This window comes from Aedes aegypti, chromosome 3 (genome assembly GCF_002204515.2).
Source record: "Aedes aegypti strain LVP_AGWG chromosome 3, AaegL5.0 Primary Assembly, whole genome shotgun sequence".
NCBI lineage: Eukaryota > Metazoa > Arthropoda > Insecta > Diptera > Culicidae > Aedes > Aedes aegypti.
Genome location: NC_035109.1, coordinates 256,808,596 through 256,829,696, shown reverse-complemented (window position 1 = coordinate 256,829,696; position 21,101 = coordinate 256,808,596). Strand labels below are relative to the sequence as shown.

General features: G+C 36.5%; 2 protein-coding genes and 1 long non-coding RNA gene across 4 annotated transcripts; 2 read left to right on the top strand and 1 right to left on the bottom strand.

The window, feature by feature from the left end:
- The first annotated feature begins 452 nt into the window (after window positions 1-452).
- LOC110677895 lies at window positions 453-2,862 on the top strand. Of its 2 annotated transcripts, none has more exons than XR_002501265.1 (2): window positions 453-731; window positions 2,414-2,862. It is a non-coding gene; the product is annotated as an uncharacterized LOC110677895 (long non-coding RNA). The 2 variants fall into 2 exon arrangements; XR_002501266.1 differs by having other exon boundaries at window positions 453-808.
- A 3,686-nt stretch (window positions 2,863-6,548) lies between these two features.
- On the bottom strand, window positions 6,549-11,349 carry LOC5575332 (serine proteinase stubble). Its single transcript, XM_001655659.2, has 5 exons — window positions 11,226-11,349; window positions 11,007-11,122; window positions 10,775-10,941; window positions 7,638-7,837; window positions 6,549-7,579 (listed from the first exon to the last, which is right to left on the bottom strand). The coding sequence occupies exons 1-5, from the start codon at window positions 11,286-11,288 to the stop codon at window positions 7,040-7,042; spliced, it is 1,086 nt and encodes a 361-aa protein (XP_001655709.1). The 5' UTR covers window positions 11,289-11,349; the 3' UTR covers window positions 6,549-7,039.
- A 5,637-nt stretch (window positions 11,350-16,986) lies between these two features.
- LOC5575331 lies at window positions 16,987-18,843 on the top strand. The gene is made up of 3 exons (XM_001655658.2): window positions 16,987-17,218; window positions 17,439-17,863; window positions 17,925-18,843. The coding sequence occupies exons 1-3, from the start codon at window positions 17,077-17,079 to the stop codon at window positions 18,648-18,650; spliced, it is 1,293 nt and encodes a 430-aa protein (XP_001655708.1). The 5' UTR covers window positions 16,987-17,076; the 3' UTR covers window positions 18,651-18,843.
- The last annotated feature ends 2,258 nt before the right edge of the window (window positions 18,844-21,101 follow it).

The following is a 21,101-nucleotide window of genomic DNA, read 5'->3' as shown; positions in this document are numbered from 1 at the left end:
CTGGAACAGCGGCGAACTGTCATTTCCATACAAATCCCCGTTCCAATCGAGTAAGAGACCTGTCAAAACTGGAACATGACGCCACTCTTGTTTACAGGCACTCTAATATAGAGCGATCCGATATGTATCGCAGTCGGCCTGTACAAATCAGCCAATTTTAAGCGTTGATGACGACAGCGACCTACTCTGATCACTCAATGAATAGTATAAATTCAAAACTAATCGTCGTCAGTGCGTTCGTCGACGCAAAATCACTTGCACCGTGAAAAATTTACGTTCAACTGGAGCAACTTTTTTATTTTATTATTTTTAATTGATTGGAAATAGCACGTATAGCAAGCGTATTCGTGGTCTTTCACGAAGTCGCTAATCTCTACCTGGTTTCCTGCTGAATATTATATTTCAATTCGCACAAAATGACTTCAGTGGGCTGCCGTATTTCACACTGTTTGGGCAAATGCACTGCCCTATTATTGTAGTAGCGCATGTCAAATATAGATGTCCTTAGAGTTAGATCCATCGATGTATGTATCAATAAAGCATAGAAGTTTCTATACCTCCGTCATGGCAGGACGGTTAATTTTATCACCTTTCGTTATTAATTAAACACAACGTAGGAAGAAAGATTTATCCCTTGCGCGATCATAATGGGGCCGTGACCGTCCTTTTTAGAACATCAAGTGGTTACAAAACGCAATCATCGATGGATTCAATTCGCACATCTTCTGCAAGTGATCATCATCATCAACGATGGGCATCTACACTCCCGTGCAAAAGATTGGGTTCACCCCCTCAAAAACATACAAAAGTGTTCTGTCCATATCTCTGTGATTAAACGTCCAATTGAAATTCTATAAGCCGCATTTGAAAGGCAAAGAGTTATTCTTACCTCGTATGTATTTTTCCAAAAACATTTTTTAATTTTGTATACCGTAAAACGGGGTAACTTTGATAGTTTTTTCGAAGAAAACTTGAATATTTATGCATGCTGTTTCAAAGAATTATAATTTATATTTTTAAAACAAGTACTGGCATCCTAGCTATCGATTGCAGTTGATAGATTGTAAAAAAGATTTATTTTGAATGGATATATAATTTTTCATATAATCGAAAGTCGGTTTTCTGTTTTGGGGTAACTTTGATAATGGAGTATGAATCGAACAAAATTGAATGAATTACGAACATTTGTAGGGCATTGCATACCTCTAAGCGTTTAACGTTATATGGAAATTTCTGACTTAGATTACAAAAATGGTCCCAGTTTGTGAAAATACTTTTCGCTAAGAGATTTGAGACCGTATTCAAGTTCTATGATAATTAGGCTGTCAAAGATAAGTAGCCAACTATTCAAAACTACATCAAATAGTAATCGTATAACAGATTGTTTGTAAGCGTTTTGAAAATGCTAAAATTGTGTAAATTTTTAATATCCGTATAAAAAGCCTCAAATGCTCTTGAATCATATGAAAATAGCTCTTACATGAAGTGTCATACTAATATTCTTCAGTTTTGCATTTGTTTTGCTTAACCGATTAACAGAAATTATGATGTGTCGTTTAGTATGTGGTGGGTCCCGCACTATCAAAGTTACCCGCATTATCAAAGATACCCCGTTTTACGGTACTAATTTTTTACTTAAAGTTGTGACATTTTTCAAAAAACACACTGAAAAATCATATTTAATTTCCTCAGCATTGAGTCGACCAAAATTTTAAATCAAAGTGTCATTAGAATCGTAATCTTATATTGTTTGCAGAGATCCCACGAAATTTTGGCGGAAAAATCTGGAAAGTATACAAAATCAATGAAACAGTCATCGTGCAAAAGTTTGGGTTCACCTGAGCCGCACGCACATCATTTTTGTCAATATCTCTGTCATTTTTCAACCGATTTTATTAGTTTAAAGCTTTTTTGATCGCAAAAAAAAGGCGCGTACATGATTGGTTTGAGATTTCACAGATTAAAGTAAGTTCAGGTGAACCCAAACTTTTGCACGATACACCATACTGAGGGGTGAACCCAAACTTTTGCACGATGACTTGACTGTTTCATTGATTTTGAATACTTTCCAGATTTTTGCGCCAAAATTTCATGGCGTCTCTTCAAAGAATATAAGTTTATGATTCTAATGACACTTTGATTTAAAATTTTGGTCGACCCTATCCTGAGGAAATTAAATATGATTTTCCAGTGTGTTTTTTGAAAAATGTCACAACTTCAAGTAAAAATTTAGTATACAAAGTTCAAAGAATGTTTTCGGAAAAATACATACGAAGTATGAATAACTCTTTGCCTTTCGAATGCGACTTAGAGAGTTTCAAATTGGACGTGTAATCACAGAGATATGGACAGAACACTTTCGCATGTTTTTTAGGGGGTGAACCCAAACTTATGCACGGGAGTGTATCTTCAGTACCTACCTATTCATACGGCATAGCACCGATCATCGCATCAAGCTGGCTATTCAATACAGCAGCAATGGGCTCAGTGTTCAGGATATCCACATCACTTCCAGCTACGATGGTGCGGCCACGACGGTAGCCATCTGGCAAAGCATGCGGCGTTCCTGACTCCTCGAGGACTTGGACAGTCTTAGCCAGGAACCATGCTTCTATTCAATGGCGAGTGTTATTGTCGGATCTTGTATCGTTAAAATGTGTTTTACAATGTCATGTACTTCGTTATCGTTAATTTGATTTGCTAATAAAAAACGGGGGGCGGTATGTTTGGGCAAATGCACTGCCCTATTATTGTAGTAGCGCATGTCAAATGTAGATGTCCTTAGAGTTAGATCCATCGATGTATGTATCAATAAAGCATAGAAGTTTCTATATATCCGCCATGACAGGACGGTTAATTTTATCACCTTTCTTTATTAATTAAACACAACGTAGGAAGAAAGATTTATCCCTTGCGCAATCACACACGTTTAATATTATTCGCATCTTTGTACTATTGATACAACTCGTGATTCATGCGTTTGCGCTACACACCATTTCCAAGTTTCCCACCGAGTATTGTTCGCCGGACATAACGCTCGAAAACACCGAAGGTTTTCCGGTCTGCCTCTTTCAATGCCCACGCTTCGTGCCCATAGGGAGCCACCGGAAGAATCAAGGTTTTATGAAGGGCGATATTTGTTTTTCCTTTTGCACGTTGCAGGAACTAAGCTGGTTAAGTAAACCGTAAAAGGCCTTATTCACGGCCGCAACACGTATTTTTATTTCGCGGGAAACGATGTTGTCACATGTAACAAGTGGTCCAAGGTAAACAAATTCTTTAACATCTTCAAACACATCCCAATCAAACATCTACACCTTCAAGCCTACCTCTATCTATACCTGCAACCATGTACTTCATTTAGGTAGAATTAATGGTTAGGCCCTGAGACGAGACTCGCGAAGACGGTCTTCTTTTTCTGTGATTGCTGAGTTTTTTTTCTTATTCCACTTTGTGTTTATAACAATTTTGCACAAGCCGTTTAAACCTTCACATGAATCTCTCAGCAAAAAATGATTGAGTTTGCATCACATCGAATCATAAATAGCCGTTTGAGTGTAATTTCATGCCAGCAAACGTAGCAGACATTAGAAATAATTAATCTTCTGCTTAGATGTATCAGCAACTTTGGAAAAAACTCTCCGCTGACTGAGGTTTTTAATAACAACTAGTGGTCCCGGCAAACTTCGTCTTGAAATCAAGTAGGCTGTTGAAAAACGCTAAATATCGTCCCATACAAAATGACAGTTCCGATCACGCTCGTTTTTTGGACTTTCCCGATGAGAATCCTGGGGTTTTTATACACACAAACACGTCGGAACACTTGACGAACAAAACGGAAAAATAATCATTCAAATCCGTTGACCCGTTCGGAAGCCATTTCGTGACATACAAACACCATTCCATTTTTATTTATATAGATTTACTTTGAACACAATACTTTTCACTTTTTCAGCCATAAAAACGGTGGGCTGCATTTGACGTTTCGTGAGAGGGGAATCTGGGCTGCATATGACGTTGATATTTTTCCTCTTCGCGAGTCGCTCTCAGGTTAGGCCTACTGACTGCAAACTGTCACTGATCTGCAAACGAGGTTCTCACCTAGGGGGAGGACAGCTTTGCTCTGAGCAGGCTATGTGCATCGAGCAAACTCAGAGTTACTCACATTTGTTCAGAAATCAGCAAATTTCGGGTGGAGTTAATTTTTTTTTCTAAGTAGAATTTGACAAGCGCAGATCATATAGATAATCGTTACGGAAATGGAAGTTCACATTGTTAAAAGGTTCAACAATGTGTGAGGTGCAACTTAAAGGATGATGATGGTGACATTTACTGCATGTGAGCGACTAGATTTATCAAGCTGTGAATGATATAATTGTGTAACTTCAATCGAATTCATATATTGAATAGTGTGATGTTCGAATGTATAACCACAATACAGTTCAGTAATAAATGAGATGCTACACTTTCCAACACTTGAGCTCACCCCCTCAATTAGTAAACCGGTGGAAAATTTGTCATGACACTGCAGCAGAATTATTGTTAATTTCGTTAACATAATATTGAAATAATAATGAAAGAAATCGTTAAATTTCACATACATATCAGCAATAAACCTCTGATGAAGGTTGCTGGCTGCAAACGATACGAAACGAAAATTTTTCACTGCGATAAAACAACCTAACTTTTACGGTTGCTATGACGACTAGCGAGTCGAATTGCTGAGAGTTGCTCAAAAGCAACTCATGATCTACCACAAGATCAGTAGGCTGTCCCACCCCTTGGTTGTCACCAGCGTAGCACTATCGGGTAAATAGTTTCGCTGCAAAACCATGTTCAAACATTATCTTCCACAGCTCCGTCTTGAAATCAATAAACAGGATCACGTCATCCAACCAGCCGGTGGGACCAAATCTTAACTGTACGGCAAATCCTGCGGAAAAACCATGAATATCAAGTCGTAACGCATCACCTGTGGAGTTTGGAATTGTATCAAGCAAACGGGAGCACCGCTAAAGGCAAAACATTCTGCTTTGACGTTACTAGAAGAGTGCGACTTCGATGATTTGCAATGCCTACTAGATCGTTTGTTGTGCGATCTGATGTTACATTCTAGGAGTTCTGCTAATAGGCTTTAAGTTATCAATTATCATAAGAGGGTTTGAAGCTAACGTCCTTAACAATGTGCATTCACTGTCACACACTGTTCATCAATTTTAAAGTACATACGACAGTATCGACCGCATATAGCTATGGAAAATTATGGATGAGTACATGTTTCTCGGGAAGCTCACAAGACTGATACGGATATTGTCGGCAGAACATTCGTAACAGTGACTGATTTGTAAAAACGAAGTACATGCTGTTAGGCGGAATCGACAGGGCCCGCCTAGGGCTATACCATGTAAAAAATGCTGGTAAGTCTGGTGGTCTTCTATGGACATGAAGCATGGACCACGCTGGAAGATGGTTTACAAGAACTTGGAGTGTTCGAATGACAGGTGCTTAGGAGCATTTTGGCAGTGTGCCGGAGAGCGGTGTGTGGCAGCGGAGAATGATCCACGAGCTCGCCAGGCTCTACGGCAAACCTTGTATCTAGAAGGTGGCGAAAGCCAAAAGGGTGCGTTGGGCATGGTATGTTGCAAAACTACCGGACAACACCTCTGCAAAGATAGTTCGCATACAACTTGGATGGTACAAGAAGGCGTGGAGAACAGCAAGCGAGGTGAGGATCTGGAGAGCGTGGGACAAAATCGAAGTTGGAGAGACACAGCCATGGACCCAATATATTGGAGTAACATCATTAACGAGGTTTTATTAAAATAATTGATGTAACTCCTAGTTAATAATCAAAATAAATGTAATGGATCATTCGGAATAATGTCATTCTGGAAAAAAGTATTCGGGATAATGGCAGTCTGGGTAATGGAATTAAGTGCTATGTCATAGAGTCGATATTCAAATGCTAAAATGGTCGATTGGTAAGGAAAGCTCACAGTTAAGGCCTAAGTTAAAATGGAGTATATCCCAAAACAGAAACAGTTTTTTTTCTATTGAACTCGACAAATCCTAATTTTTTTTTTATTTGACATTTGCTCGATTTTTTCTTAGGTCTAACAGCTAAGAAGCAGGCTTTGCCCCTGTAGAATCGGGAAACCAGCAAGATGAAGACATTATCATTGTGATGAAATTTAAGCTTGTATCGATTATAATGAAGGTGTATGGGTTCGATTCCCAAATGGTTCTGGATCTGCTCGTACTGGAAATATCCTTAAGAGTGCCACGCGATATACGAATGCGAATATCTATAATCTATAAAATCTGTTTATATAAAATGGGATTGTGTTTGTAAGTCACGAAATGGCTTGAGATGTTGAACATTCTTCCAAAGTTATGTTCATGAAATGTTCCGACGTGTTTGTGTATAAAAAAAACTCAGGATATTGAACGGGAAAGTCGGAACAACAGGAGTGAATGGATCTGCAACCTTAAAGAAGTAGAGGGATTTGTGATAATCATTGAGCAATTATTAAAAAAATATGTAGATGTAAATTGAATTCTGAGGCCTAGTGGATTTATTTGAGTATTTCTAACATATTTTATAATCTCGGACTTTCAAATCACTAAATTTGTGTAATGTTTTACTGACAATGCATTAAACGCTCGATAACACATATTTTGGAAGCAGTAAGCTTTATGATAGTCATCTTGAGGTCGTCATTTCAACAGAAATTTGTGATTGTTTTATAAATAAATAAGGGTACCAATAAATGTTTACAAATCACTGTTAAATGATGTTGAAAGGAGGATCATTTAAATGGACGATCAACTTTGGACAGTTACTGTACTTCTGTTTGTCATAAACAATTATATGACTTTTACACACTGTTAGATTTAGTGATGCTCTAATCATTCTAGAAAATAGCATAATTTAGTTTCAAAAAAGTTGAATTTAAGCGCAATGTACCCAAAACTGATCGCCTCCCTGGTGTTTCACAAAATTGATGTTGATTCAAATAGATTTCAAAATACTACTAACTTAAAAAGTAGAATATTCGAGGCTTGATCCCAGCTCAAACATCCGCATCCGAATCCAAGGCATAAATTTAGTTACATCTGTGTATGCACCTGGCACACCCCTCTGGCCGCACCCGATTCCCCAAGCAACGATTCCCACTTGATAGTACCGATTACTGTCAGCAGGGCAAACAAGTGGCGCTCCGCCATCTCCCGTGCAAGCGTCGACATTTTCTTCTCCTCCAGCGCACATATAGCTGGGATCCAAGATAAACGACGGTCCAAGGCGCGTATTTCTAAACGCCGCTTGGCATTTATTGTGGGGTACAACGGGCACCTCTATGCTGCGAAGGATGTTTTGTTGTACTCCTTGATCAAATTTGTCTTTACCCCATGCACCGGTAAAGCATTCGGCCCCATCAAAGCTTATTTGAGGGGGTAGACAAACGATCTGCACATTATAATCGGGTTCAAACGGTTTTTCCAATTTCAAGAGTGCAATATTATTATGGTGATAGATATTGTAGTCTTCGTGCACTAAAACCTGAGCCACTTTTTGAGTCTAAAAAAGAAATTTCTTATAAATTTTTGTAACTTTTTTACGGTTCTCATTAACTTACCTGTGTCGCAAATAATTCTCTAACACTACTGGTATCCCATTCACCAGCCCGAACAAAGTACTGATCAGAATTATTCACACAGTGAGCAGTGGTCAATGCCATGTCAGGTGCTATCAGTGAAGCAGCGCATAAATAAACTTCTTTGCTGATACCTAGCAAATCCGAATTTTTCAGCAGCATCAGTGTCCATGGAAATTCACCTGTCAATTTAATGGAAATAGAATTATTTTTTTTTGAATTTGTATCTCTCGGCATTTAAGAACAAGAAAATTATTTTCAGAAAAATCATGCAGAACGCATTATGCTCAAAACGGACCAATAAACCGTATGATGCGTCAGTATAATGTACATTGCGAATTCATTGGCATTACTATGTCCAAAGAGCAGCTTAAAACACAACTAAAGAACAATAGAAGTAATCCATAGCATGTAAGAAAGTATTGTTATTATTGTATGTAGTCTACCTATGCTTGACGAAATAAATAAATAAATAAATAAACATATAACTTGTATAATTGTAATAAGACATAGAGCGATAACAATTGCGGTACCTAACAATTGTAATGAAGTTTAGATTAGCTAAAATTTTAAACATGATTTAAAATCCATACTTCCATGCTATTTTTGCATTCTTTAGGTTATATTCATGAATACCGCCGGAAGCTTGATGAGTGGATAAGGGGAACCAACGTAGACGACAAGCTCAACTATCTATGGGAGTCTATTCACGTTGCGAATAGGTAATGTTCAGAGACGACCCCAAAAATAGTTGGTTTAAGTGCCAGAGTGTGACAGATGAGAAGAATGTTGTTAAAAGCCGGACCTAAGAATACCGCTTCTCACTTTGGTAAACAAAATAATGTTGCGTATTCTGTTCATCAAATTAAGGCCGTTGGAGGAGTCCTTCGTGCGCGAATACCAAGCTGGTTTTTGGAAGGGCCGATTACCGATGAATCAAATGTTTACCTTGCAAGAAATCCTTGATAAGCTCCGAAAATACAACTTACAGACTCACCATCTATTTTTGATTTCAATGCAGCGTACGATTCAGCATTGGCGTAGGAACATGGTGGGGGTAAGAGGCCTGATCCCCTCTAGAATAATCCAGCCACCTCCCCCTTAAATTTTTGTTAAAAACAATTTAACATGTAGCAAAATTTTCTGCATCAATGTGATTTACGAAAATCTCTGCAGTTTTACGTTATCTTATGTTGTACAACTATAGTGAGAAAGCCTCGCTTGTCTTACACAGCATCGGCGTGGCGGTGCTGACTTCGGTGAAGCGCGATTCACAACCGAAAGCTTAACCGTCCGGCTGGCGATCGATTGACTACTGTTAGAACTAGTTTTTTGTTGTATGCGATAAGCGCAATTTTTCGATATCTCTGTTGCAAAAAATACGTGGTACATAAACGCGCCAATATCCTGGAAGTTTGATTCCTAAAATTTGTTTTTTTTTTAAAATTATCCAAATAATGTTGTTTCAACATGAAGCAGCATATTCACTGCATTCTGATTTCTCATGCTTTTTGAGGAAACCCAGCTCGAGGTGTCCGGTGTTGATGTTTTCTCTTATAAGAATTTACTAAAGAAATCCGTTTCCTTACATTACCTTCAACTCATATAATGTCCGAAAAATAATAATTGAAAAAAATAGACAAAATTACTAAAGGAATTTCTTAGACACTACATAACGGAAATTATTGTCTTAACATAAGGCATAACTTTCAAAGAATTTCAGCATGATCTAGATCTTTTGAAATTTAACCTGGTGTTTTATTCAAGCAATTAATTCTCTCTTTGTATTTGATTCAATTTCTTAAGTATTTTTGCATGCATAAACTATATTTTTCCAAAAAAACATATTTTTTTATAATTTTTCTGATTATTTTTCAACAGATTTGTAGAAAAAAAAACTAAACAACTTTTCGATATTCGATATCCGTTCCTTCCATGTTTACTTTTTATTAGCAAATTGATGATGGAAAAATTTCCGGATTTACCTTTCAAAAGTTCAGTTTTCCTTCAAAATCCACCCAAAAATCATTGTTTCAGTCAATTTTAATACTAAGATATTTCGCTGAAAGTTCTTTTAAAAATTCTTCTTTGAATTTCTTCAAATAGTTTTCCATTAATTCTATATAAAATTCTTCCACGAAGTTCTTAAAAAATACTTCTCAAATTGCGTCAAAAACTCTTTCAAATCCGGATCAAGGATTGGAAAATTGATTAAATAAAATAAGTTTTTGAAATGTCTCTTGCCTTCGAATCATCAAAGGAAATTTGTTTAAAACCCGCAGAAAATTTATGCTTCCGAAATCAGCATAGCGATAAAGAAATCTGTAGAGAAACATGTAGCACAATAACTGGAAAGAGGGAGAATATTTATTAAGATATACATATACAAATTTGTACTGATCTTCCTTAAAAAAAATTAGGAATAATTTTACCAAAATAAACAGAATCCATATTCTTGGTTTGAATTTTTGTGTGGTACGAGGGCAGAATGTTTTTAAGCTTTCTGGCAGAATTCTAGAAAATCAAAAGTCAAGCTTCTTTAGATATTTGTTTTATATGTTAACTCATTAGAGCAGGGAGGTTCTAACTATCCTGTGTCTTACCTCTAGAGAAAAGCTTATATATTATCTTTCATTGTATTGTTTTACTTGCTTAAACATGTTGTTGGTTCTCCTTCTTCGCGTGATGCTTTGAAGAACTTCATGAATCTAAATAAAAGTATCTTTGATAAAAATAAACATATTGCAAGTCACTTTACGCAAACCAGCTTGAATAATATGCTTTGTTTGATGTTCAGTACATTGAGAAGCTGAAATGCAGCTTTAATAAATATGTCACGTTGTATTCTAACAAAACCTTTTAAGCCCACCTTGAACAAAAGTTCAGTTTTATCGGCATTAGAGATAAATTGGTGCTTCTTTTCTCCAAATGTTTAAGAAGAAGTTTGCGATCTTTAAAAGTTTTCGACAAAACTTGGCAGTTTCCTTGAAAGAAAACCTGGATTCTCATAATAAACCTCAAAATCTCCTGATTCCACCAAATTCGGAAATACTGACCACGTTTGGCGACATCCTTTTTGACTATTTATATTTATTGTTTATGCGTTTCTCCAATCTTACCGTATTGAGCTGATCCACTCTTTTCGCCTGTCAATCTGTATCCAATCCCATTCGGATGCCGAACGCCACATCTACCGAATGTAACATCACTTTTTTGGTCACTAGCAATGATATCTTTCTCTTCGCAACATGTCTCCAGTAAATCACACCCATCATTCGTTGACACTCTGTTGGGGAAATCCCATTAATTTATTTCAGTTGTTTATGTATTCGACGATGTATGCGATCTCACCTCAAATCGATAGCAATCGGATCCAATCCGACCGGCTGTACTGACTTCTGTGGGAACACTGTAACATCCAGACTATCGGGCGCCTTGCACTGATTCTTTTTCACACACGTGCATATCTAGATATAAAAAAGATATCTTTGTAATGTCTACAATCAAATATAACTCCGGAGAAATTTCCGAACAGTACAGATCGTTCTCATTAGTGATTCATACACATACCTGACTGCGAGACTGGGTGACGAAAAAAAGCAGAAGAGCTAACAACGCAACTAGGCTCTTCATTTCCTACGTCTAACGTGTGTCGATCCGGGAAGTAAAGCACCGACTGACTTGATCTCATCGATTGCGAGTTCGTCTTGTTGATAAACAGGTTTGGTTGAATTTCGTGCGCTTATGCGGCATGCGTCATCGTATACCCCACGTTTTGCATTGGTATGATAAAATGGGAAGATAAAGCTTAAGCAAAAATTCCCTAAGTAGTTTCCCGATTGTAGGAAAGGTGGTACTATAGTCTGATGTTTCATGTTCGGTTTGTGAATAACCGTATCAAACTGTTTTACGAAAAATAGGAGCTCTTGTCAAATAACATAACGTCCGGTTAGTGTCTGCTTCTCAGTTTTCTGCGAGTACCTACGAGCACGAGTACCAATGGTTTATGGACAAAAGGTCAAAACACTAAGCCATGGACACGAAACCTTCCCGTGACGTATATGAAGATAGTTTGGGTTCTCTGTGTCGTCTAAAGTAGACGTTGAACTAACATTCCTTCCTTCTTTCAGCGATTGTAAGGACGTGGCCAGGTGTACAATGCTGTACTGTGCAATATTTAGTGACTGACAAAATAGATTTCATGGAACAAACTAAACATATATTGAAATATATTACGGCATAAATCGAATGAATTTAGTAACTTAGCTTACACATATCAATGGTTGCTATTCCGTGATTGACCGAGGTCAGTGAAAATGCACAAAGAATCAACTAGAAGATCGGCTGGGATTGGCCATAATCTTCTTCAGTGTGCATAATTCAGTGCCTCTATTTATATATGGTCAATAACGGCGCCGGCCACGTCCTTGCAGTCAGGTGGGATTGGGGGAAGAAATGTTAGTGTGTAACCTTTGCTATTTGGAGACCGTGTTTGCCTCTGCATCTCCACAAAGGTTACTGGGAGGGATGTTTGTTAATGGGGAGGATCGTTGGGTCACAGGATTCACTTTGATAAGCGATTAGACCATGATAAATAATTATTTGTGAGCTATAAATATGCTTATATGTAAATATAATATTTTCATTTGGTGTGAACAATATCTATGTAGACAAAAATTATGTCGACACTTGAGGTGACGAACCTATCAAAGTTTTTTGAATAAAGTGAACCTTTCGCAAGTCTACACTCGTAGTGTCGAACCATTCAAAGTTTTTTTTAATTACAAAAATAAAGGTAAAAGGAAAAAGGTGTTTTGAGAAAAAAAAAATTGGACGTAAATAATTTATGAATCAGAGTTTATGTCGACACTCACAGTGACGAACCTTTCATAGTTTGTTGAAAAATCATATTTACGTCTCACCGTTGTAACGATTAAAGGTGCAATCATACATATTTTATAGATTAGATATAGTAGCATGAAACGAGCTCACCAATTGATCCGTCATCCTTGAGCAGCAACAATCCACTTTCAGCTTCACTCGTTTGCTCGGCTTTATAAAAACACACAGAGAAAATAGGCGCGCGACCCGAGAGGGAAAAAAACTGACGACTGCTCGGGCTTTCTTGACGCACTGCCAAGGAGCAAGCGTCAACGTCGAAAGATCAAAAAGAACTTATCGAACGCGGCACTTTTTCACTTTACTTGACCGATGCGCGACATGTTTGATCCTGCCCTCATCGCCGGCCCCCGCAGGAGCAAGCGTCAAGGTCGAAGGATCAAACACAACTACAGCATAAATCGAATGAATTTAGTATCTTAGAAAAAGTATAATAGCTTATCCGTAAACAACCCACTTATTTTCAAAAAGAGACTTTTGTCATAAGAATCATGGAAAATCGAACCCTACATAAAATTTTCCAATCTTTTGATCTGTATTATAATCTCAATTAAAAATACTTAGAAGATAAAGTTACTCACATTTTTTTAATAATGTATATCTTTCATAATTGTGTAGATAAATGTATTGAGCCCATGAAATTTGAACAAAAAGGTTTTGAAACGTTTTCAATATCTAGAGTCTACAATACTTTATATTAAAAGACTATCCCTATCACATGTAGCAGCTCGCAATCCTCCGCACAAATCAAGCATTTCAGATGATTGGTATATCAACCATCGATATTTCTGTAACTTGTCGAACTTGATGAGAAATGCCTTAAAACAACGATGTCATGTCCTTAACACCCTATTCTTCGGCACTCAATTTTTTTTTTTTTTTTTTTTTTTGTTTAGAGAGACTTTACCCAGAAGGGGCATTCGTCTCTACCACACTCAATACTTTTAGCCTATTGGGCAAAAGCACCGGTTTTATCCAGCAATACGAAAAATGCCATTTCAAATTGTATGGGAAACCTTATTTATAATACTAATGCAAGCTTTTGATCCAGATTATGGATGAAAAATATCGGAACAGAGCTAAAACCATTTTATGGCTTTCATACGTTTACCGTTCTCGAGAACTAACTATTGCTACCATGCACCATTAACTAGTATGTGTCGTATTTTTGATAAGTGTTACAGTGTGTTTGATTTTCATTTGTCAATGACTACAATTAAGAAGTATTTTAAGCAAATTTTGTCTCTCTTCACGTGATAGATTTTGTGATTTTTTTTTTTTTTTTTTGATAAGATTATATTTTTTGTTATATATTTTTCAAAACCAATTTAAATTTAATTTTGGAGTTTTGAATTTCTTTCGAAATTTCCTTTGAAATTAATATAGGAATTTCCTTTGAAATTTTGTTCGGAAATTCTTTTGAAATTCCGTCCGGAACTTTCTTTTGATTTTCCTTCGGATTTTTCTTTGAAATTTCCATTTAGGATTTCTTTTGGATTTTCCATCCGAATTTCTTGGAATTACCTTCAAAAATTCCTTTGGAATTCCTTTTGGATTAGCCAAAGAATTTTCTTCGGAATTCCTTTGAAATTCCTTCCGAAAATCCTTCCAAATTTCCTTTGGAATTTTCTTTGAAATTAGCTTTGTTGGTTACTTCGGAACTTCCTTTGGAGTTCCTTCGAAATTCCTCATGGATTTTCTTCTGATTTTCCGTTAGAATTTTCATTGAAAATTTCCATACAAATGTTCTTCCGAATTCCTTTAATTTTTATCAAAATTTCCATTGGAATTCCTTTTGCAATTTCCTTTGAAACTACCCTCTGAATTTCTTTTTAAAATTCCTCTGAAATTTCCTCTGGAATTTCTTTAAGAATTTTCTCTGGAATTTCCTTTGAAATTAACACAGGAAATTCTTTTAAATTAAATTGGAAAATTCGTTTGGAATGTTCCTTTAAATTTCCTTTGAGGATTTCTCTTAGCATTTCCTACAGAATTTCTTGAAATTACCTTCGAAATTTCATGGAATTACCTTCTGCATTTCTTGGAATTACCTTCAGAATTGTTTTGGTATTTACTTCTAAAATTCCTTTGGAATTAACTTCAGAATTTTCTTTTGGTATTTCTTCAGAAATTCCTTTAGAATTTCCATTGAATTTTTCTTAGAAATTTCATTTAAATATTTTTCGTAATTTGCTTACGAATTTCTTTTAGAATTTCCCTTGAAAGTTCCTTTAAAATTTCCTCCTCGAATTTCATCCGGAATTTCCCCTAGAATTTTCTTCGAAATCACTGAAATTCGATTGGAGTTTCGTTCGGAATTTTCTTTGGAATTTCTTTTCGATTTTTTTTCTGAATTTTCTTTGGGGATTTCTTTTAGAATTATCTTCGAAAATCCCTTTAGAGTTTTCTTTGGAATTTCCTTCGAAATTCCTTTGGAATGCATTCCAAATTTACTCTGAAATTTCATTCGAAATTTGCTCTTCTGAATTTTCTCGGAATTCTTTTTAGAGTTTCTTCGGAATTTTCATTTAAATTTCCTTACGAATTTTATTTGGAATTTCCTTTTAAATTTCAATTGAAATTTCGTTTGGAATTTCCTTAGGAATTTTATTCGAAATTCCCTTACTTTTTCCAGATTTCCCTTTAAATTTCATTCGGATTTTTCTTCGAAATTTGCTCTGAGGATTTTTTTGGATTTTCCTTCAGAATTTCTTAAAATTACCTTCAAAAATTCCTTTGAAATTTCCTATGAAATTTTCTTCGGAATTTCCTTAGAAATTCTTTTCGGAATTTCTTCCAAATTTCCTTCGATATATTCTTTGATTATTACTTCCTTTGGAATTCTCTTCAGAATTTCCTTCGGAATTCCTTTTGGATTTTATTCGGAATTTCCTTCAGAATTTCCATTGAAATTTCCTTTGGAATTTATGTCGAAATTTTCTTTCGATTTTTTTTTTCGGGATTTCCTGCAATTTTTTCTTTGGATTTTCCTTCGACGTTTTCTTTTCGGAATTCCCTTTGAAATTTCCCTCTGAACTTCTGGAATTTCCTTTGAAATTTCGTTCGAATATTCGTTTAGAATTCCGTTCGGATTTTCTTTGGATATTCCTTTGGAATGTCCTTTGCGGATTTCTTTTAGAATTCCCTTCTTGCAATTCCTTCGAAAATTCATTTTTTTTTTTTGATTTTTTTTTGGTATTTACTTCGAAATTTCCTTTCGCAAGTTCCTCCAGAGAGTCCATAAGGCATGTTCAAAGGCAATTAAAAAAATCCACAGGGAATTCCAAGTTCTGAAGGATACTACCGATAATATTTTAAAGAAAATTTTAAAGGAAATTCCAAAGAAAATTTCAATAAAAATTCTGAAGGAAATTCCAATGTATGTTCCGAAGGAAATTTCAAAGAAAATTGAAGTTCCGAAGGAAACTTCAAAGAAAACTTGAGAAAATTCTGAAGAAAGTTCCAAAGGATATGCCAAATGGAACTCTAAATGAAATTCTAATATTCACTCCACAGGGAATTCTAAACGAATTTCTAAAGTAAACTCTGAAAAAAAAAATCCACAGAGAACTCCGAACGAAATTACAAAGGAAGTCACAATTCCGAAGGAACATACCGAAAGAACTATCCGAAGGAACTTCATGCAGCAACTTCCTGGAGGAATTTCCTTTAAAAGCTTTTGGGGGAATCTCATGGATACACTGCCAAAAGGAACTGCTGGAGAAACTACACGGAAGAACTTCCGGAGCAACTTCCTGATGGAACCACCAGTACGAACTTTTCCGATTGACATCTGGAAGTCGAGTATTTCAGAAAAAAACTTCCTAGAGGTTCCCGATCAAGATTGTGGCAAAGATATAAAAAACAATTAAATTTGGTAAGAATAAAAAGAAATAAAATCATTATACCAACTGTCAAACAATATCACCATAATATCCAGTGTGAACGGGTTTCGTGATACAGTTGTATCACGTTGCTTGTATTATGATACAACTCCGTAGTCTGAACAAGACAGTAGATCACTGAAGGTAGTTTTTGTCAGTGCTCACCGCATCAAAACAAAGGCGCCACTGCATATGGGATTTAACATTGTGCCAGCATTGCTGTTCTGTCAAACACACAAGGCTACGGTGGCGCTATCATGCTTTCCATAACGGCCGTTTTGGTTATTTTAATGATCCATTGGAAATATAAGCGCTGAACCTTAACGCCTGGAAGAATAAAAGTATTCCATACAATGTCTCATGTGAAATTGAGTTGCCAAATATCAGAATCGGATATCTATTGTCAGTGGAATATTGGAGAAAAGCTTTTTGCACAAATGGTGCATTTTATTCCCAGCTCTCTTTCCACGTATCTATACCATAAAAGACAGTTAATGTTTGTATTCAGTTCTAAAATTTGTCTAGATATATTCCTCTACCTGCTAATCTTTTCAGTCGCTTTTGATTGCACGATTGTTTGCGGACGTTGTTTTGCGTTTATTCTCGATAGACAATGGTGGTAACAGCAAGCAATAGTCATGATGCCTGAAAATTCCTTCCAAAAACTGAATGATGAAACATTCCCGGCGAGTTTGTTACTGGAGTTTGATGACTTGGATGACGATATTCCGATAAGTCCTCCTCGTATTCTGGAACCGGTGAACATCATTTCTGCTTCAGGTGAGTTTAAACTGTATTTTCATCATAAGTTTCTTGTGGGCTTTGTACAACGTAGAATAATGTATATTCTTACAACAGAACCTTGAATCCGACAACAATGAATTTTACAAATTCATTTAATGGTAAAACTAAATTGATCAGATTAATTGCTAGCACTACCGTATCGTATCTTATTGTCGTGTTATACTTTTCTATTTTGACTTTACTCCTACTCTCACAGGTTCCCGGTCACCCGTTACCACATCTCAAACATCGAATTCGTCTAGTGGAAATTACAGCTTGTCGACTGAAAATGAATACGTTAGCAATTCGAGTAATTCCAGCAACCTGTTCATCAAGTATCGTCCTTTGTCCAATAAACGGTCGAATGCCGCCCACAGTTCTAATTTGAGAAACGCCGTCAACACATCAAAAAATAATTCATGTTCTTCAATTGTCCAAAAACGAGCTAAATCTGAAGATAATCTCCTGAGCAACGAACGATCACTCACAAAAGTCGGTGGAACTTCCAAATCACAGAAGTATGGACACGTAAAAAGTAAGGTGAAGCAATACATAGATGAGACACTGAATCAACACACCCGTCACCCACTGATTCGCCATAAATCCATGCCAGAAACTACAGTAGAAAACAATCAGAAACAGGTTTGTTTGAAAGTGTAAAATTGAAAAATTCATGTATTCTTCAATCTATACGTCTTTTTAGGAAGAGGAAATTCCCTTAGAACACGATGCCAATACCCTGCGGGCAATGTTAAAGGAAACAGCTGACGAAGTAACCAACTTACAACGACATTTGGAGTTTAGCGAGATGCTACGGAAAGATGACATCGCGAAGATAGAAGTCTTGAAGCGGAAGATCGAGGCCATGCGTATAGAACACTCGATGCGCGAAAAGGAACGCCAACGTGAAAGAGAGTCGGAGAAAGAGCTAGACAGGAAGCTAGTTTTGGCCAACTATTTCCGATATAGCAGCCAAAATTCTCTGAATCGAGTGTTCGCATCGATCGGCACTCAAACCAGTCCCGATGTGTGTACTGCATTTAGCAACTCTTTCATCTTTAGTGACGAGAGCACTGATCGCGTGCTTGCTTCGAACTTCGCAACAACTTCCGGTACATCATCTCCTTTCAGAGCAAAACGGGCTTTGACCTACGTTGCAGATTCACAACCACAGCTAAATGGAACTGCGAATGAAGAGTTGTTGAGCCCAGATTTGGCAACACACCAGAGTAGTTCACCGGACTATCCTCGACTGTGCCCTACAGCTGTGGTATACAATCAATCACCGCAGGACAACTCGGGAGAAATCACGGAGCTACTGATACAAAACAGTCTTGATTCCTGCAGGGAGTGTGGCAGAAAGAACAAAAAACGTAAAAGTAAGAAAACTAGGCTGGCCAGTTTATTCTGCATTAGGAAAGTTGACTAAGTTTGAAATTGTGTTTGAAACAAAGAAAAACGATAAGGTAGATGATGATGTCCGTAGGTGGTTTTTAACTTTTTTAATTTTTAGTTGTAGCAGTTTGGAATGTAGATCTTATGTGCGGTGGATTTTAAGATGTTGAGACTTGGAAAATGTACTCAAGAATAAATATCCGTCATATCGTTTTATTGTAGTCAAATTGTACGCCTTTTGTACCAACTAAAACCGAAGGTGACCAGACTGGAAGGATACGATTGTCAGATCATGTTACAAGAACTCCGAATAACCCTACGAAAATAGCATTTATCGTAGGGTTATTCGGAGTTCTTGTAACATTGGGGTCTCAATCTCGGGAAACAAATATCCATTTGCCGGGATTCCCAGATTTTATGGGAAGTTTTATTTTAATATTGATAATAAATCTTTGAGCTGTTTAGTGAAATACCTATAAGTAAATGAAAAACCGAATTTTGTACAATACCATTTAATGCCACTAGAGCTTGTACCGTTTTGATTCGAATCCCGGACACTCTACTTTGTATGGGAAAGATTTCACTCGAAATGTTGCAAAATGCGCCGTTAAAAAGGGCCCAATTTGAAAGTGGATTTTTATAGACATTTTACATAGCAATCCATATGTTCAACTAGTTTTGACATCTTTCTAATGGCTTAGTGCGTTTCATTAATGATTCGGCTTTTCTGATTGTGTTTTTCAAGAGCTGTCCGGAATTCGAATCCAAGTGTCCGGAATATGAAGCGAAAGTGTGGTTGTGTCCGGAATAAAAATCATGAAGAGGCCGAACATTTTTATTGAATAAAGTGAATTAAAGCTGTGGAAGCTGAATCTTTACCCAACATTTGAAATTTAAGTGCTTGCAAGGCCTGATTACGCTAAAGTTTTGTACAGACCGATTCAATGTATGCGTGTAGTGATTAGTTGTGCTTCACTGAAGCCTTAAGTGTCCGCAATATGAATCAAAACGGTATCCTTTGACAAATACGCGTATTTCGACCTCAACTGTAAGGCCGTCTTCAGTGTCGTGTACTAGAATCGAGTCTAGTACAGTCAACTTTCGTTCGTTGCACTAAACGTGTAGCCCACCTGATGAAAGACTTTCACTAATCGGGCTGAGTTTTAAGCTGTCAAAATATGAAATACAACAAAAATTCAGGGCTACCAACATTCATAAATCGAGCTTCATGTCAAAAAGTGGCGTTTGTCTTCGTTTTAAGTGGGCTATTGCCCACCTAACGGGAGCCCAATTAAAACGATGCCCATCTAAAGATAGTGCAACGAACGAAATTTGACTGTATACGACACTGAAGACGGCTTTACAGTTGAGGTCGAAATACGCGTATCTGTCAAAGCATACAAGCTATAGTAGAATGAAATGGTAAAGTACCTACTAAATTCGGTTTTTCATTAGCTTATTTAAAAAAAAATAAAGAATAGGCCACATTTTAACTTAAGGCCCAAGTATAAATAGACCAAGTGTCAGAACTGAAAAAATAGTTTTATCCACTACAATGGAAAAATCTACACAAATAAAAACACACAACCTTTTTATTTGCCAAGTTAAACAGCTGTTTGTTTTTATTACTTTTTTTTTCGATTTGTAGATTTTAACGAAGAAAACTGCTTTTTTAGTTTTTACATTTGCTCCATTTTTACTTGGGCATTGAAGCTAACATTTTTCTCTTATAGCAGTGCTTCCCATAATTTGCAAACAGAAACAATCCGGTTAGATGTGAATATATCATGGATCGTAAAACCAATCGTAGATGACTCTCAGATCCTTATCTTATACCACTAACTTAATATACTTTAAATGATAACTGTGAAGATGCAGAGGTTTCTTTGCAGATTCTTGAAGGATCGCTGTTTGAGGACCCAGGCGAGATATTTCACAAAAACATCAGCGAATGTTTTTAATATTTTTAGCGGATTTCAAGGCAGTTTCTTGACAAATTTTGACAAATACCATAAAGCATCCATAGCAGATGCTCGGTTTAAAAATTGGTGAGATATCAGTAATATTTTGAACATTGTGTTTAACTTGGACACATTCTAAGTTATGCTGTTGGCGTAGTTTTTTTACTTGTTTTTTTTTTTTATGTTATACAAATGTCTCATAGAATCTATTAAATATTTTTTTGTAGATGTTTTAGAAGACTACTGTGAATTCGTTGTTACATTTCACCGGATTTCTTGAAAGATCTCAGTGAGTTCTTTGTGAGATTTGATCTGAGAGTTCCCTTAGATGAATGCTAAAAGTTGTGCTTTTCTTATTCCTGTCAAGATTATGATCGAAATTCCTTATGAATTATCATGCAGATACTTAAAAGACGTGGTTTCAAAAGTTCAGTGATTATCGAAGCAGAACGTTCAAGATTATTGCCATATTCCTGCTGGTGCTATTAAAATGTTCAACGAAAATACCGTAACTTTGGAAGATT